Source organism: Bombina bombina, chromosome 7, assembly GCF_027579735.1.
Source record: "Bombina bombina isolate aBomBom1 chromosome 7, aBomBom1.pri, whole genome shotgun sequence".
In the NCBI taxonomy this organism is placed as follows: domain Eukaryota; kingdom Metazoa; phylum Chordata; class Amphibia; order Anura; family Bombinatoridae; genus Bombina; species Bombina bombina.
In genome coordinates this window covers 27,895,347-27,914,570 of record NC_069505.1, presented here as the reverse complement: position 1 = coordinate 27,914,570, position 19,224 = coordinate 27,895,347, and the positions used below count along the sequence as shown (strand labels likewise).

Sequence of the window (19,224 nt, the reverse complement as noted above, 5' to 3'; positions counted from 1 at the left end):
CACAGTAACCACAGCCTGTCAGTGCTTATTACTTTTCTGCATGAGTAGCACAAAATATAGGATTTATAATTTACCTCAACTTATAGATGTTCAACAAAATTTCTAATTTTTGTAAATGCTCTTTTTTTTTCATTTTACTTACAAATTTTATTACCGATGATTCTATAAATGTGTACAGAAGTCCGCCCGCTATACACACCACTATCATCATACCTGCCCTTTCATGACAAAAATGTGAAGAGGGAAAGAGGAAATAGAAAATACTGAAAGCGCAGGTATGATCCTAGGGATGAGTATAGCAGGCGGACTTCTGTACACATCACTTTACTATTTGAGGCACAGTTGCAAGAGGAATAGAGGTAATACAATTATTGGAATAGCTCTAATAGTAATGTGCACAGCAGGTGGCGCTGCTGTACATGTTTATAAAGTGCTGAGAAGTTACATTGATGGGCGGAGCCAATTAAGTGATTGACAGGAATTGTAGAATACAAAAATAATGAATATATAATAATGTAAAAAAAATAAAAAATATGCAAAGTGTTTATAAAACATAAAATAAATATTTTGCAAATTTCATTAATAATAAAATTTACCATCCCTTTAAGACTGCTGCTCCTTAAAGGGATACTGAACCCAAATTTTTTCTTTCATGATTCAGATAGCGCATGCAATTTTAAGTAACTTTCTAATTTACTTCTGTTATCAATTTTTCTTCGTTCTCTTGATATCTTTATTTGAAAAAGAAGGCATCTAAGCTAAGGAGCCAGCAAATTTGTGGTTCAGAACCATGGACAACACTTGTTTATTGGTGCTGTCCAATAAGCAAGGACAACCCAGGTTGTTCACCAAAAATGGGCCGGCATCTAAACTTAAATTCTTGCTTTTCAAATCAACATACCAAGAGAATGAAGAAAATTTAATAATAGGAGTACATTAGAAAGTTGCTTAAAATTGCATGCTCTATCGGAATCACAAAAGAAAAAAATTGGGTACAGTGTCCCTTTAACTAGTCGGCCGGCACTGAGGTGGTGGACAGCGATCAGCCCGATTGAATACGATTGGGTTGATTGAAACCCCCTGACGCAAATCTGCAGGGGGCGGCATTGCACCAGCAGTTCACCAGAACTGCTTGTGCAATGTTAAAAAGCTGACAGCCATCAGCGAAGTCAGACGGACATGATCCGCTACACAGGACTATGTCCGTCCGACACCTAATAAATCGGCCCCTGTATATAAACCAGGTGTAGAACTGAGCAGATTTAACATTTTGTATCTCAGAGTTAAAGACACCACTGACAAATCAGCCATAGCTGTAGCTCACTGATATAAATGATTTAACATTTTGTATCTCAGAGTTAAAAACACCACTGACAAATAAGCCATAGCTGTAGCTCACTGATATAAATGATTTAACATTTTGCATCTCAGAGTTAAAGACACCACTGAAAAATCAGCCATAGCTGTAGCTCACTGATATAAATGATTTAACATTTTGTATCTCAGAGTTAAAAACACCACTGAAAAATCAGCCATAGCTGTAGCTCACTGATATAAATGATTTAACATTTTGTATCTCAGAGTTAAAGACACCACTGACAAATCAGCCATAGCTGTAGCTCACTGATATAAATGATTTTCTAGTGCGGCCAATGAGTTCTGAGCAGTAAATAAAATGATTTAAGTTACCTTTGCATATGGCATGAAATACTGTTCAACATTCGGCTCTTCGATCTTCTCTGTGATCTCATTATCATCAGCGACAATGATTGTGATGTTCGGATAAAACTCACGAATACTTTTAATTAAAAGTCGCACTTTGTCGTAGCGCAAAAATGTCTTGGTAGTAATGGTGACCAATGAACTTATCTTCTGATCTAGGGATAGGAGTAAGAAAAGGAAACATGAATAATTCAATGTAAATGCAGGTGCATAAGCTATATTTACATATGCCACGTGCACAGTAAAAGCTATCAATGTAAATGCAGGTGCATGAGATATATTTACATATGCCACGTGCACAGTAAAAGCTGTCAATATAAATGCAGGTGCATAAGCTATATTTACATATGCCACGTGCACAGTAAAAGCTATCAATGTAAATGCAGGTGCATGAGATATATTTACATATGCCACATGCACAGTAAAAGCTATCAATGTAAATGCAGGTGCATGAGATATATTTACATATGCCACATGCACAGTAAAAGCTATCAATGTAAATGCAGGTGCATGAGATATATTTACATATGCCACGTGCACAGTAAAAGCTATCAATGTAAATGCAGGTGCATGAGATATATTTACATATGCCACGTGCACAGTAAAAGCTATCAATGTAAATGCAGGTGAATGAGATATATTTACATATGCCACATGCACAGTAAAAGCTATCAATGTAAATGCAGGAGCATGAGATATATTTACATATGCCACGTGCACAATAAAAGCTGTCAATGTAAATGCAGGTGCATGAGATATATTTACATATGCCACGTGCACAGTAAAAGCTGTCAATATAAATGCAGGTGCATGAGATATATTTACATATGCCACGTGCACAGTAAAAGCTATCAATTTAAATGCAGGTGCATGAGATATATTTACATATCCCACGTGCACAGTAAAAGCTATCAATGTAAATGCAGGTGCATGAGATATATTTACATATGCCACGTGCACAGTAAAAGCTATCAATGTAAATGCAGATGCATGATATATATTGACATATGCCACATGCACAGTAAAAGCAATCAATGTAAATGCAGGAGCATGAGCTATATTTACATATGCCACGTGCACAGTAAAAGCTATCAATGTAAATGCAGGAGCATGAGCTATATTTACATATGCCACGTGCACAGTAAAAGCTGTCAATGTAAATGCAGGTGCATGAGATATATTTACATATGCCACGTGCACAGTAAAAGCTATCAATGTAAATGCAGGTGCATTAGATATATTTACATATGCCACGTGCACAGTAAAAGCTATCAATGTAAATGCAGGTGAATTAGATATATTTACATATGCCACGTGCACAGTAAAAGCTAGAAATGTAAATGCAGGAGCATGAGCTATATTTACATATGCCACGTGCACAGTAAAAGCTATCAATGTAAATGCAGGTGCATGAGATATATTTACATATGCCACGTGCACAGTAAAAGCTATCAATGTAAATGCAGGAGCATGAGCTATATTTACATATACCACGTGCACAGTAAAAGCTATCAATGTAAATGCAGGTGCATGAGATATATTTACATATGCTATGTGCACAGTAAAAACTATCAATGTAAATGCTGGTGCATGAGATATATTTACATATGCCACGTGCACAGTAAAAGCTATCAATGTAAATGCAGATGAATGAGATATATTTACATATGCTATGTGCACAGTAAAAACTATCAATGTAAATGCAGGTGCATGAGATATATTTACATATTCCACGTGCACAGTAAAAGCTATCATTGTTAAAGTAAAAAAAATAATAAAAAGCAGTTATGTTAATATTAATAATGTTTGCTGCAAAGGAGCATTTAATCTAAATAACTATACATGAAAGTACATTTTAGGTTTTAGTTTGATGCCCCTTTTAGACAACTTAACACCTGGTAACTTTTTTACTTGTGCAAATTATTCTATGTAACTGATTCACTAAACCTCCCTCCAGCCTCTCCAGCTTCACCAGTTCCTATGTTATTCTATGTAACTGATTCACTAAACCTCCCTCCAGCCTCTCCAGCTTCACCAGTTCCTATGTTATTCTATGTAACTGATTCACTAAACCTCCCTCCAGCCTCTCCAGCTTCACCAGTTCCTATGTTATTCTATGTAACTGATTCACTAAAGCTCCCTCCAGCCTCTCCAGCTTCACCAGTTCCTATGTTATTCTATGTAACTGATTCACTAAAGTTCCCTCCAGCCTCTCCAGCTTCACCAGTTCCTATGTTATTCTATGTAACTGATTCACTAAACCTCCCTCCAGCCTCTCCAGCTTCACCAGTTCCTATGTTATTCTATGTAACTGATTCACTAAACCTCCCTCCAGCCTCTCCAGCTTCACCAGTTCCTATGTTATTCTATGTAACTGATTCACTAAAGCTCCCTCCAGCCTCTCCAGCTTCACCAGTTCCTATGTTATTCAATGTAACTGATTCACTAAAGCTCCCTCCAGCCTCACCAGCTTTACCAGTTCCTATGTTATTCTATGTAACTGATTCACTAAAGCTCCATCCAGCCTCTCCAGCTTCACTAGTTCCTATGTTATTCTATGTAACTGATTCACTAAAGTTCCCTCCAGCCTCTCCAGCTTCACCAGTTCCTATGTTATTCTATGTAACTGATTCACTAAACCTCCCTCCAGCCTCTCCAGCTTCACCAGTTCCTATGTTATTCTATGTAACTGATTCACTAAACCTCCCTCCAGCCTCTCCAGCTTCACCAGTTCCTATGTTATTCTATGTAACTGATTCACTAAAGCTCCCTACAGCCTCTCCAGCTTCACTAGTTCCTATATTATTCTATGTAACTGATTCACTAAACCTCCCTCCAGCCTCTCCAGCTTCACCAGCGCCTATGTTATTCTATGTAACTGATTCACTAAAACTCTCTCCAGCCTCTCCAGCTTCACCAGTTCCTATGTTATTCTATGTAACTGATTCACTAAAACTCTCTCCAGCCTCTCCAGCTTCACAAGTTCCTATGTTATTCTATGTAACTGATTCACTAAACCTCCCTCCGGCCTCTCTAGCTTCACCAGTTGCTATGCTATTCTATGTAACTGATTCACTAAAGCTCCCTCCAGCCTCTCCAGCTTCACCTGTTCCTATGTTATTCTATGTAACTGATTCACTAAAGCTCCCTCCAGCCTCTCCAGCTTCACCAGTTCCTATGTTATTCTATGTAACTGATTCACTAAACCTCCCTCCGGCCTCTCCAGCTTCACCAGTTGCTATATTATTCTATGTAACTGATTCACTAAAGCTCCCTCCAGCCTCTCCAGCTTTACCAGTTCCTATGTAACTGATTTACTAAAGCTCCCTCCAGCCTCTCCTACTTCACCAGTTCCTATGTTATTCTATGTAGCTGATTCACTAAAGCTACCTCCAGCCTCTCCAGTTCCTATGTTATTCTATGTAACTGATTCACTAAAGCTCCCTCCAGCCTCTCCTACTTCACCAGTTCCTATGTTATTCTATGTAACTGATTCACTAAAGCTACGTCCAGCCTCTCCAGTTCCTATGTTATTCTCTGTAACTGATTCACTAAACCTCCCTCCAGCCTCTCCAGCTTCACCAGTTCCTATGTTATTCTATGTAACTGATTCAATAAAGTTCCCTCCAGCCTCTCCAGCTTCACCAGTTCCTATGTTATTCTATGTAACTGATTCACTAAACCTCCCTCCAGCCTCTCCAGCTTCACCAGTTCCTATGTTATTCTATGTAACTGATTCACTAAAGCTCCCTACAGCCTCTCCAGCTTCACCAGTTCCTATGTTATTCTATGTAACTGATTCACTAAAGCTCCCTACAGCCTCTCCAGCTTCACTAGTTCCTATATTATTCTATGTAACTGATTCACTAAACCTCCCTCCAGCCTCTCCAGCTTCACCAGCGCCTATGTTATTCTATGTAACTGATTCACTAAAACTCTCTCCAGCCTCTCCAGCTTCACCAGTTCCTATGTTATTCTATGTAACTGATTCACTAAAACTCTCTCCAGCCTCTCCAGCTTCACCAGTTCCTATGTTATTCTATGTAACTGATTCACTAAACCTCCCTCCGGCCTCTCTAGCTTCACCAGTTGCTATGCTATTCTATGTAACTGATTCACTAAAGCTCCCTCCAGCCTCTCCAGCTTCACCTGTTCCTATGTTATTCTATGTAACTGATTCACTAAAGCTCCCTCCAGCCTCTCCAGCTTCACCAGTTCCTATGTTATTCTATGTAACTGATTCACTAAACCTCCCTCCGGCCTCTCCAGCTTCACCAGTTGCTATGTTATTCTATGTAACTGATTCACTAAAGCTCCCTCCAGCCTCTCCAGCTTTACCAGTTCCTATGTAACTGATTTACTAAAGCTCCCTCCAGCCTCTCCTACTTCACCAGTTCCTATGTTATTCTATGTAGCTGATTCACTAAAGCTACCTCCAGCCTCTCCAGTTCCTATGTTATTCTATGTAACTGATTCACTAAAGCTCCCTCCAGCCTCTCCTACTTCACCACTTCCTATGTTATTCTATGTAACTGATTCACTAAAGCTACGTCCAGCCTCTCCAGTTCCTATGTTATTCTCTGTAACTGATTCACTAAACCTCCCTCCAGCCTCTCCAGTCTCACCTTATGTTATTCTATGTAACTGATTCACTAAACCTCCCTCCAGCCTCTCCAGCTTCACCAGTTCCTATGTTATTCTATGTAACGGATTCACTAAAGCTCCCTCCAGCCTCTCCAGCTTCACCAGTTCCTGTGTTATTCTATGTAACTGATTCACTAAAGCTCCCTCCAGCCTCTCCAGCTTCACCTTATGTTATTCTATGTAACTGATTCACTAAACCTCCCTCCAGCCTCTCCAGCTTCACCAGTTCCTATGTTATTCTATGTAACGGATTCACTAAAGCTCCCTCCAGCCTCTCCAGCTTCACCAGTTCCTATGTTATTCTATGTAACTGATTCACTAAAGCTCTCTCCAGCCTCTCCTGCTTCACCAGTTCCTATGTTATTCTATGTAACTGATTCACTAAAGCTCTCTCCAGCCTCTCCTGCTTCACCAGTTCCTATGTTATTCTATATAACTGATTCACTAAAGCTCTCTCCATATATAATTTAGATATTAAATATTTATGTGTAGGGAATTAGCTTTTACAGTTAGTTTAGGTTATGGCAGGTTAGGGGTTAATATTTTAATAATATGCATAGTTATGTAAAATGCAAATTGTTTAAATTATATATCTTTAAAGGGATTTAATGTTTGATTATTATTATTTGAAATATAAAGATATATATTTTCAAATATATATGTATGTTTGAAATAATAGCAAGCAACCATTAAATCCCTTTCAATATATCTCCAATACTTTAAATAAATTGTAAATGACAATGCATATTTTGTCATGGAGATGAGGTAAACTGAGTGGACCGTCAAAACCTTTTTGGGCTATCCGCACTCCTAGAACTCAGTCCGGGGCACAATTCTCGTCCAGCACTGAGTTCCAGGACCTCGCATAGGCAAGGAAGTTTTGCCAGTCCTCCGGCGGTTGGCCACTGGCATTTTTGCACATCTCTGTGACATATTATTTAAACATTGATGATATTGTTAGCAACATAGCTATATCGTTATAATAAGGTTTATTACTTATAGTATAGTTTCTTATAATTAGTTATTTTTTGACATTATAGGCAGTTAGAAGGGCATTACAGGGGGTGTGTATGTTGCACATTACAGCAGTGTAGGCGGAATTAGGGTCTAAGCTGGGCATTCTATGGGGTGTGTAGCTTAGGAGTGACTTAGTTCTAGGCGTTAAGGGAGAGTTAGCGAGGTGTGCTAGTGTGAGTAGCCTGCCCTATGCTTTGGATACATCGTCACAAGATCAATATGTTCAAAGCAGCCTAGTGCAGGTTGTGAGGGTAGCAGCGGCCATGTTTGTTACGCCAGCTATCAGCTGCTGAGAAAACATTGCCTGAGCTAGTAAGTGTAGGTGTAATAAAACGTAGGTCCCGCAGACAATATTTAAAGTGTGCCTTTAAAGAAACTAAGTTTAGTTTCAGTGAGTGCACTGTCTGCACCGTGTAGGCACACTTTAAATAGGGCCTCCCCACCGCAGGAAAATGCAGACGAGTTGAATGTTATCAATCTGGGTGGTGACGTTACGCTCCCATTGACTTCAAAGGGAGAGACATGGCCCCTCACTGGCATTGCTCGGACGCACCCCTTTTTAAATATTCTGATGGACCATCAGCTGCGATGCCTAGGAGGCAATTGATGCAGTTTCCTGGTGGTCCGTCTAGAACTGCTTGTGCAATGCTAAATGCCAACAGCGTATCATGTCTGCCAGGCATTAATAAAGCGGCCACTTGGTATTAAGGATCCAAAGCAGATATTAGTACTAAGTATAGAGATTCAAAAACCCTCTCTAGATTTTAACATTTGGTTCTTCTTAAATTATAAATGATCACTAACATATTGTTATTTAGATAAAATAACTTTAATGTAGACATTTGCAAATGTCACTTACCAGGTCCAGAGTCGAATAAAAATGGCATTGGGGGCTGTTTTATCATCACAGGAAATGAAGCCTTGTGGTTACCCATCTTGAAATGCACTGAGAAAAAACATTCAGTATATGGCCAAAATATAATCTTTCATTTCATCACATAAAACTAATCACTGTTCAATATGTAATTCTCACAAAAGTTACAGAAATGAAGAAGAATATCATATAAAAGCAGCAGGTAAGGTCAGTAGGTGCTGGGTGTATAGGAAGAGGTATTAGCAGCAGGTAAGGTCAGTAGGTGCTGGGTGTATAGGAAGAGGTATTGGCAGCAGGTAAGGTCAGTAGGTGCTGGGTGTACAGGAAGAGGTATTAGCAGCAGGTAAGGTCAGTAGGTGCTGGGTGTATAGGAAGAGGTGTTAGCAGCAGGTAAGGTCAGTAGGTGCTGGGTGTATAGGGAGAGGTATTGGCAGCAGGTAAGGTCAGTAGGTGCTGGGTGTATAGGAAGAGGTATAAGCAGCAGGTAAGGTCAGTAGGTGCTGGGTGTATAGGAAGAGGTATTAGCAGCAGGTAAGATCAGTAGGTGCTGTGAGTATAGGAAGAGGTATTAGCAGCAGGTAAGGTCAGTAGGTGCTGGGTGTATAGGCAGAGGTATTAGCAGCAGGTAAGGTCAGTAGGTGCTGGGTGTATAGGAAGAGGTATTAGCTGCAGGTAAGGTCAGTAGGTGCTGGGTATATAGGAAGAGGTATTAGCAGCACATAAGGTCAGTAACTGCTGGGTGTATAGGAAGAGTTATTAGCAGCAGGTAAGGTCAGTAGCTGCTGGGTGTATAGGAAGAGGTATTAGCAGCAGGTAAGGTCAGTAGGTGCTGGGTGCATAGGAAGAGGTATTAGCAGCAGGTAAGGTCAGTAGGTGCTGGGTGCATAGGAAGAGGTATTAGCAGCAGGTAAGGTCAGTAGGTGCTGGGTGCATAGGAAGAGGTATTAGCAGCAGGTAAGGTCAGTAGGTGCTGGGTGTATAGGAAGAGGTATTAGCAGCAGGTAAGGTCAGTAGGTGCTGGGTGTATAGGAAGAGGTATTAGCAGCAGGTAAGGTCAGTAGGTGCTGGGTGTATAGGAAGAGATATTAGCAGCAGGTAAGGTCAGTAGGTGCTGGGTGTATAGGAAGAGGTATTAGCTGCAGGTAAGGTCAGTAGGTGCTGGGTGTATAGGAAGAGGTATTAGCAGCAGGTAAGGTCAGTAGGTGCTGGGTGTATAGGAAGAGGTATTAGCAGCAGGTAAGGTCAGTAGGTGCTGGGTGTATAGGAAGAGGTATTAGCAGCAGGTAAGGTCAGTAGGTGCTGGGCAGGGATAGGCACAGACAAAAGCTGTGGCGGACATTTTCCAAAGTACAGACCTTAGTGAAGGACACCAAGGTACATTTGAAATTAAAAACATTATTTTATAGTGCTTGGTGTTATTATACTGATGCAGATACCACTGATCCTATAACCAGCCCCCTTCTGGCTATACCCATGAGCCAGTGTCACTACTGTGTCTTTGTATAGTGCTTTATTTATTCCATAACTTATCACCCAATATCGCTAGCAGTCTCTTGACAAGCCACTAACTTTATTCACACTACATATTTTTTTTTTATTCCTATTATTTAATCAGAAAGAAAAGATATACTAAGGTTGTGGCGGACACTGCAAGGGCTAATCACGGACACCAGTGTCCGTGTACGGACACCTTGCCTATCCCTGGTGCTGGGTGTATAGGAAGAGGTATTAGCAGCAGGTAAGGTCAGTAGGTGCTGGGTGTATAGGAAGAGATATTAGCAGCAGGTAAGGTCAGTAGGTGCTGGGTGTATAGGAAGAGGTATTAGCAGCAGGTAAGGTCAGTAGGTGCTGGGTGTATAGGAAGAGGTATTAGCAGTAGGTAAGGTCAGTAGGTGCTGGGTGTATAGGAAGAGGTATTAGCAGCATGTAAGGTCAGTAGGTGCTGGGTGTATAGGAAGAGGTATTAGCAGCAGGTAAGGTCAGTAGGTGCTGGGTGTATAGGAAGAGGTATTAGCAGCAGGTAAGGTCAGTAGGTGCTGGGTGTATAGGAAGAGGTATTAGCAGCAGGTAAGGTCAGTAGGTGCTGGGTGTATAAGAAGAGGTATTAGCAGCAGGTAAGGTCAGTAGGTGCTGGGTGTATAGGAAGAGGTATTAGCAGCAGGTAAGGTCAGTAGGTGCTGGGTGTATAGGAAGAGATATTAGCAGCAGGTAAGGTCAGTAGGTGCTGGGTGTATAGGAAGAGGTATTAGCAGCAGGTAAGGTCAGTAGGTGCTGGGTGTATAGGAAGAGGTATTAGCAGTAGGTAAGGTCAGTAGGTGCTGGGTGTATAGGAAGAGGTATTAGCAGCATGTAAGGTCAGTAGGTGCTGGGTGTATAGGAAGAGGTATTAGCAGCAGGTAAGGTCAGTAGGTGCTGGGTGTATAGGAAGAGGTATTAGCAGCAGGTAAGGTCAGTAGGTGCTGGGTGTATAGGAAGAGTTATTAGCAGCAGGTAAGGTCAGTAGGTGCTTGGTGTATAGTAAGAGGTATTAGCAGCAGGTAAGGTCAGTAGGTGCTGGGTGTATAGGAAGAGGTATTAGCAGCAGCTAAGGCCAGTAGGTGCTGGGTGCATAGGAAGAGGTATTAGCAGCAGGTAAGGTCAGTAGGTGCTGGGTGTATAGGAAGACGTATTAGCAGTAGGTAAGTTCAGTAGGTGCTGGGTGTATAGGAAGAGGTATTAGCAGCAGGTAAGGTCAGTAGGTGCTGGGTGTATAGGAAGAGGTATTAGCAGCAGGTAAGGTTAGGAGGTGCTGGGTGTATAGGAAGAGGTATTAGCAGCAGGTAAGGTCAGTAGGTGCTGGGTGTATAGGAAGAAGTATTAGCAGCAGGTAAGGTTAGTAGGTGCTGGGTGCATAGAAAGAGGTATTAGCAGCAGGTAAGGTCAGTAGGTGCTGGGTGCATAGGAAGAGGTATTAGCAGCAGGTAAGGTCAGTAGGTGCTGGGTTCATAGGAAGAGGTATTAGCATAAGGTAAGGTCAGTAGGTGCTGGGTGTATAGGAAGAGGTATTAGCATAAGGTAAGGTCAGTAGGTGCTGGGTGTATAGGAAGAGTTATTAGCAGCAGGTAAGGTCAGTAGGTGTTGGGTGTATAGAAAGAGGTATTAGCAGCAGGTTAGGTCAGTAGGTGCTGGGTGTATAGGAAGAGGTATTAGCAGCAGGTTAGGTCAGTAGGTGCTGGGTGTATAGGAAGAGGTATTAGCAGCAGGTTAGGTCAGTAGGTGCTGGGGGTATAGGAAGAGGTATTAGCAGCAAGTAAGGTCAGTAGGTGCTGGGTGTATAGGAAGAGGTATTAGAAGCAGGTAAGGTCAGTAGGTGCTGGGTATATAGGAAGAGGTATTAGCAGCAGGTAAGGTCAGTAGGTGCTGGGCGTATAGGAAGAGGTATTAGCAGCAGGTAAGGTCAGTAGGTGCTGGGTATAAAGGAAGAGGTATTAGCAGCAGGTAAGATCAGTATGTGCTGGGTGTATAGGAAGAGGTATTAGCAGCAGGTAAGGTCAGTAGGTGCTGGGTGTATAGGAAGAGGTATTAGCAGCAGGTAAGGTCAGTAGGTGCTGGGTATAAAGGAAGAGGTATTAGCAGCAGGTAAGGTCAGTAGGTGCTGGGTATAAAGGAAGAGGTATTAGCAGCAGGTAAGGTCAGTAGGTGCTGGGTATAAAGGAAGAGGTATTAGCAGCAGGTAAGGTCAGTAGGTGCTGGGTGTATAGGAAGAGTTATTAGCAGCAGGTAAGGTCAGTAGGTGCTGGGTGTATAGGAAGAGGTATTAGCAGCAGGTAAGGTCAGTAGGTGCTGTGTGTATAGGAAGAGTTATTAGCAGCAGGTAAGGTCAGTAGGTGCTGGGTGTATAGGAAGAGATATTAGCAGCAGGTAAGGTCAGTAGGTGCTGGGTGTATAGGAAGAGTTATTAGCAGCAGGTAAGGTCAGTAGGTGCTGGGTGTATAGGAAGAGTTATTAGCAGCAGGTAAGGTCAGTAGGTGCTGGGTGTATAGGAAGAGGTTGTGACAAAACCAATCTCGCCACTGTACATTGGAGGGCCTGTTATGGAACATTCTTTGGGCTGGAGGTACATGGGCTTAAGGATACCCAGAGACTGCATGGAAATATGGAATTTTATATGCTGGACACCCCATGTACTTTCATAACTCTGTCTTATGTCTATGTCACCCTGTATCCATAAATACAGGATGGGTACAGGGTGTGAGTGCCCCTTGTGGGAGCAATTGTGACTCTATAAGCCAAGTGGGCATAAAAGACTTTATAGCTAATAAGAACTGTTCCTATATTCAGTAATAAGATGTATTCTATGTATGTTTCAGATCTGATTGTGTCTCAGGAGTCTGTCTGGGTAAACTGATTGTGTCCTTGTGTGATTATGTTAACTAGACTGCCCAACATCAGATTGTCTGAGTAAACGTTCTTCCCTAGTTAATTAACTTAATATGTTAATCTGTTTTACCTGTGAATAGACAATTGTTAGAGGTTTGATGCATTGTTCATATGTTTGCTTTACTGTTAAACCAATGCCCTTTGTAACCTGAAGCCAGGGTGTATAAATCTGTGTGCTGCCTTCAAATAAAGTAGACATTCTGTTTTAAACCTGAAACTGGCTGGGTTGTGAATTGCTGATTCCCTATGCAGGACATTGTTCATCTGGTATTAACCCTTGGTACACTGTTGGTACTGTAACATTGGTGGCAGCGACGGAATGAACCTTATCGCCCAGAAGAGCAACTACACAAGCCAGTAACCTCATGAAGAGGGGGATTATTACAATACTGACTAAGATGGAAAAGAGAAAAGTAAATTTTGCAGCTTTTAAAAACTTCCTGGAAACAGAAGGAGAGATTGATGGTTACCTTGCGGATTTTGAGAGGCAATGTGCACTACACAAGGTACCCGCAGAGGACTGGGTCACGATATTATCTGGAAAATTATCCGGCCGGGCCAGAGAGGCTTTTCGGGCCATTCCAGATGAGGAAGTCAGGGATTATAATACTGTAAAAGAGGCTCTGCTCTCCAGGTATGCGGTTACACCGGAGGCATACCGGAGGCGGTTCAGAGACACTGTTAAATTAGCTGGAGATTCCTACCTTGAGTGGGCATGTAAGGTGCACCGCACAGCAGCTCACTGGATAGCGGGGTGCCAAGCCATATCTGGGGAAGAGGTGCTGCAGCTATTCCTGTTGGAACATTGCTTCGACAAGTTACCCGCAGGAGTTCGAGAGTGGGTTCGGGACCGTAAACCCTCCACCCTGCAGGAAGCGGCTCGCTTGGCAGATGAGTATACGGATGCCCGCAAACTGGACACTGCTACCACTAAGCCCCCTGCTAGAGTGGAGTACAGACCCCCAGTCACCCCAGCAGCTGCCAGTTACCAAACCCCGGCGCACCGCTATACCACACGGCCTCCGGCCACGAACTACCCTCAGAGAGCCCTGTTCAATTTGCGGTGCTACTCACAACCTATTCGGTGCTTTAGATGTAAGCAACTAGGGCACAAAAGACCAGAGTGTCCCCTAAATGCAGCGAACCAAGCGCAGTCCTGGAGAAGACCCGCCGGCGGAATCCCACGTAATCCTCAGCCTACGGCTCGCTACGTAGAGGCGCAAGAATGCTGGAGCATCCTACATGAGGCAGACCTTGTGCAAGCTGCCCATCGGAATAACCGGCAACTGGTTAAAGTGAATGGGAAGAAGGTCAGTGGTCTACGGGATACTGGTGCTACCATGACCTTGCTTCAAAAGAACTTGGTGTCTGAGAAACAGTACACGGGAGACACTGTGGCTGTGAGGTTAGCAGGGGGCGATGTGTTCAGCCTACCTGTTGCCAGGGTACATTTGGATTGGGGAGTGGGCGCTAGACCTGTGAATGTGGGAGTCAAGAAGGACTTACCTGCTGATGTTCTTCTTGGAAATGACTTGGCCCCCCTTGTTTCTGCCTACGCTCCTATGGGTCCCGCTGATGTTAACTCTGTGACTACCCGTGCCCAGATCCATGCAGCAGAGACTGACCCACCTGCTGCTAAGCCCCAGGACGATGAGCTCAGTAAATCTCTATCCGCTATTGATATGTGGAGGTCCCGTTACAATGCGCTGATGAAGGAGAAGAGGAGCGCAGAGGAAAAAGCACGTTTAGAACGTGAATCTCTGCTAGACAAGCTGCACCGACAGACTGCAGAAAACACCAGCTTGAGAGTGGGACATGAAACCTTAAAGACAAACTTAGCGACACTTGAGGAGAAGCTGACGCTGGCTCATAGTGAGGTGCAGCAACTCAAGGGCACCCTATGTCAGTATGAAGGGATTGTGGATACCTATAAAGAGCAGGTACAGAAAACTCGTAAAGAAGCTGATGGGATTTTGAAGGACTGTTTGGCCCTGGTCTGGGCACTGAGGAATTTGAACCCTTGTTTGTATGGACAGGAATTCTCTCTCATAACGGGAATCCAGATGGATTGTCCCAGCAAACTGACATGCCTACCAGGCGCTCTGGTGGTATATGGCACATTATATACCCTGGACAGCCGAGCATGACAAACCAGAGGGAGAGGAGTTTGATGGTCCTGGCTTGTTATGGGAGTCCTTTGCAGAGCCTGACTTTGGGAGCCCAGACTCCATTCCCCAGCGGCAGGCTGCGTTACAAGGGGTAGGGACAGTTGGTCCTGTCCCCCAGCAACACGGCTGTTTAGCCAAAGGGGAGACGAATGGTCTCCCCCTCCAGCAGCACAGCTATGTATCCAAAGGGGAGACAGTCGGTCTCCCCCTCCAGCAACCAGGCTCCCACCAGGCTACTTCCATGGTAGTGCTGGCACCCGGGCAGAGTACAGCTGGTCTCTGCCCACCTTGCAACCCACCAATTCAGCGTACCAGTCCCCCACACAGCTGTGGTGAGGTACCTGGACATGGACAAGTTTTCCCCGTACTCAGGTGTAGTAACCATTTATTGTGGGTGGGCTATACTACTAATTGTGTTTTATGGGTGGGTTGCTGGACTAACCAGGGCACTGACCGGCAGGAGGTCAGATACCCTGTTAGTCTGTTTGGAAAAGGGGAGAGATGTGACAAAACCAATCTCGCCACTGTACATTGGAGGGCCTGTTATGGAACATTCTTTGGGCTGGAGGTACATGGGCTTAAGGATACCCAGAGACTGCATGGAAATATGGAATTTTATATGCTGGACACCCCATGTACTTTCATAACTCTGTCTTATGTCTATGTCACCCTGTATCCATAAATACAGGATGGGTACAGGGTGTGAGTGCCCCTTGTGGGAGCAATTGTGACTCTATAAGCCAAGTGGGCATAAAAGACTTTATAGCTAATAAGAACTGTTCCTATATTCAGTAATAAGATGTATTCTATGTATGTTTCAGATCTGATTGTGTCTCAGGAGTCTGTCTGGGTAAACTGATTGTGTCCTTGTGTGATTATGTTAACTAGACTGCCCAACATCAGATTGTCTGAGTAAACGTTCTTCCCTATTTAATTAACTTAATATGTTAATCTGTTTTACCTGTGAATAGACAATTGTTAGAGGTTTGATGCATTGTTCATATGTTTGCTTTACTGTTAAACCAATGCCCTTTGTAACCTGAAGCCAGGGTGTATAAATCTGTGTGCTGCCTTCAAATAAAGTAGACATTCTGTTTTAAACCTGAAACTGGCTGGGTTGTGAATTGCTGATTCCCTATGCAGGACATTGTTCATCTGGTATTAACCCTTGGTACACTGTTGGTACTGTAACAGAGGTATTAGCAGCAGGTAAGGTCAGTAGGTGCTGAGTGTATAGGAAGAGGTATTAGCAGCAGGTAAGGTCAGTAGGTGCTGGGTGTATAGGAAGAGGTATTAGCATAAGGTAAGGTCAGTAGGTGCTGGGTGTATAGGAAGAGGTATTAGCATAAGGTAAGGTCAGTAGGTGCTGGGTGTATAGGAAGAGGTATTAGCAGCAGGTAAGGTCAGTAGATCCTGGGTGTATAGAAAGAGGTATTAGCAGCAGGTAAGGTCAGTAGGTGCTGGGTGTATAGGAATAGGTATTAGCAGCAGGTTAGGTCAGTAGGTGCTGGGGGTATAGGAAGAGGTATTAGCATAAGGTAAGGTCAGTAGGTGCTGGGTGTATAGGAAGAGGTATTAGCATAAGGTAAGGTCAGTAGGTGCTGGGTGTATAGGAAGAGGTATTAGCAGCAGGTAAGGTCAGTAGATCCTGGGTGTATAGAAAGAGGTATTAGCAGCAGGTAAGGTCAGTAGGTGCTGGGTGTATAGGAATAGGTATTAGCAGCAGGTTAGGTCAGTAGGTGCTGGGGGTATAGGAAGAGGTATTAGCAGCAGGTAAGGTCAGTAGGTGCTGGGCGTATAGGAAGAGATATTAGCAGTAGGTAAGTTCAGTAGGTGCTGGGTGTATAGGAAGAGGTATTAGCAGCAGGTAAGGTCAGTAGGTGCTGGGCGTATAGGAAGAGTTATTAGCAGTAGGTAAGTTCAGTAGGTGCTGGGTGCATAGGAAGAGGTATTAGCAGCAGGTAAGGTCAGTAGGTGCTTGGTGTATAGGAAGAGTTATTAGCAGTAGGTAAGTTCAGTAGGTGCTGGGTGTATAGGAAGAGGTATTAGCAGCAGGTAAGGTCAGTAGATCCTGGGTGTATAGAAAGAGGTATTAGCAGCAGGTAAGGTCAGTAGGTGCTGGGTGTATAGGAATAGGTATTAGCAGCAGGTTAGGTCAGTAGGTGCTGGGGGTATAGGAAGAGGTATTAGCAGCAGGTAAGGTCAGTAGGTGCTGGTTGTATAGGAAAAGGTATTAGCAGCAGATAAGATCAGTAGGTGCTGGGTGCATAGGAAGAGGTATTAGCCGCAGGTAAGGTCAGTAGGTGCTGGGTGTATAGGAATAGGTATTAGCAGCAGGTAAGGTCAGTAGGTGCTGGGTGCATAGGAAGAGGTATTAGCAGCAGGTAAGGTCAGTAGGTGCTGGGTGCATAGGAAGAGGTATTAGCAGCAGGTAAGGTCAGTAGGTGCTTGGTGTATAGGAAGAGTTATTAGCAGTAGGTAAGTTCAGTAGGTGCTGGGTGTATAGGAAGAAGTATTAGCAGCAGGTAAGGTCAGTAGGTGCTGGGTGTATAGGAAGAGGTATTAGCAGCAGGTAAGGTCAGTAGGTGCTGGGTGTATAGGAAGAGGTATTAGCCGCAGGTAAGGTCAGTAGGTGCTTGGTGTATAGGAAGAGTTATTAGCAGTAGGTAAGTTCAGTAGGTGCTGGGTGTATAGGAAGAGGTATTAGCAGCAAGTAAGGTCAGTAGGTGCTGGGTGTATAGGAAGAGGTATTAGCAGCAGGTAAGTTCAGTAGGTGCTGGGTGTATAGGAAGAGGTATTAGCAGCAGATAAGATCAGTAGGTGCTGGGTGTATAGGAAGAGGTATTAGCAGCAGGTAAGGTCAGTAGGTGCTGGGTGTATAGGAAGAGGTATTAGCAGCAGGTAAGGTCAGTAGGTGCTGGGTGTATAGTAAGAGTTATTAGCAGCAGGTAAGGTCAGTAGGTGCTGGGTGTATAGGAAGAGTTATTAGCAGCAGGTAAGGTCAGTAGGTGCTGGGTGTATAGGAAGAGGTATTAGTAGCAGGTAAGGTCAGTAGGTGCTGGGTGTATAGGAAGAGGTATTAGCAGCAGGTAAGGTCAGTAGGTGCTTGGTGTATAGTAAGAGGTATTAGCAGCAGGTAAGGTCAGTAGGTGCTGGGTGTATAGGAAGAGGTATTAGCAGCAGGTAAGGCCAGTAGGTGCTGGGTGCATAGGAAGAGGTATTAGCAGCAGGTAAGGTCAGTAGGTGCTGGGTGTATAGGAAGACGTATTAGCAGTAGGTAAGTTCAGTAGGTGCTGGGTGTATAGGAAGAGGTATTAGCAGCAGGTAAGGTCAGTAGGTGCTGGGTGTATAGGAAGAGGTATTAGCAGCAGGTAAGGTTAGGAGGTGCTGGGTGTATAGGAAGAGGTATTAGCAGCAGGTAAGGTCAGTAGGTGCTGGGTGTATAGGAAGAAGTATTAGCAGCAGGTAAGGTTAGTAGGTGCTGGGTGCATAGAAAGAGGTATTAGCAGCAGGTAAGGTCAGTAGGTGCTGGGTGCATAGGAAGAGGTATTAGCAGCAGGTAAGGTCAGTAGGTGCTGGGTTCATAGGAAGAGGTATTAGCATAAGGTAAGGTCAGTAGGTGCTGGGTGTATAGGAAGAGGTATTAGCATAAGGTAAGGTCAGTAGGTGCTGAGTGTATAGGAAGAGTTATTAGCAGCAGGTAAGGTCAGTAGGTGTTGGGTGTATAGAAAGAGGTATTAGCAGCAGGTTAGGTCAGTAGGTGCTGGGTGTATAGGAAGAGGTATTAGCAGCAGGTTAGGTCAGTAGGTGCTGGGTGTATAGGAAGAGGTATTAGCAGCAGGTTAGGTCAGTAGGTGCTGGGGGTATAGGAAGAGGTATTAGCAGCAGGTAAAGTCAGTAGGTGCTGGGTGTATAGGAAGAGGTATTAGCAGCAGGTAAGGTCAGTAGGTGCTGGGTATATAGGAAGAGGTATTAGCAGCAGGTAAGGTCAGTAGGTGCTGGGCGTATAGGAAGAGGTATTAGCAGCAGGTAAGGTCAGTAGGTGCTGGGTATAAAGGAAGAGGTATTAGCAGCAGGTAAGATCAGTATGTGCTGGGTGTATAGGAAGAGGTATTAGCAGCAGGTAAGGTCAGTAGGTGCTGGGTGTATAGGAAGAGGTATTAGCAGCAGGTAAGGTCAGTAGGTGCTGGGTATAAAGGAAGAGGTATTAGCAGCAGGTAAGGTCAGTAGGTGCTGGGTATAAAGGAAGAGGTATTAGCAGCAGGTAAGGTCAGTAGGTGCTGGGTATAAAGGAAGAGGTATTAGCAGCAGGTAAGGTCAGTAGGTGCTGGGTGTATAGGAAGAGTTATTAGCAGCAGGTAAAGTCAGTAGGTGCTGGGT

At 43.7% G+C, this 19,224-nt stretch overlaps 1 protein-coding gene across 2 annotated transcripts in view; it reads right to left on the bottom strand.

The window, feature by feature from the left end:
- LOC128665795 (beta-1,4 N-acetylgalactosaminyltransferase 2-like) overlaps positions 1–19,224 on the bottom strand; it is a 325,846-nt gene that overhangs the window by 59,729 nt on the left and 246,893 nt on the right. For both annotated transcript variants that reach the window (XM_053719997.1, XM_053719998.1), the window contains exons 7-8: positions 8,243–8,329; positions 1,690–1,877 (exon numbers count right to left, since the gene is read on the bottom strand). In XM_053719997.1, coding sequence (XP_053575972.1) covers positions 1,690–1,877; positions 8,243–8,329 — 275 coding nt within the window. The remainder of the gene's footprint in view (positions 1–1,689; positions 1,878–8,242; positions 8,330–19,224) is intronic.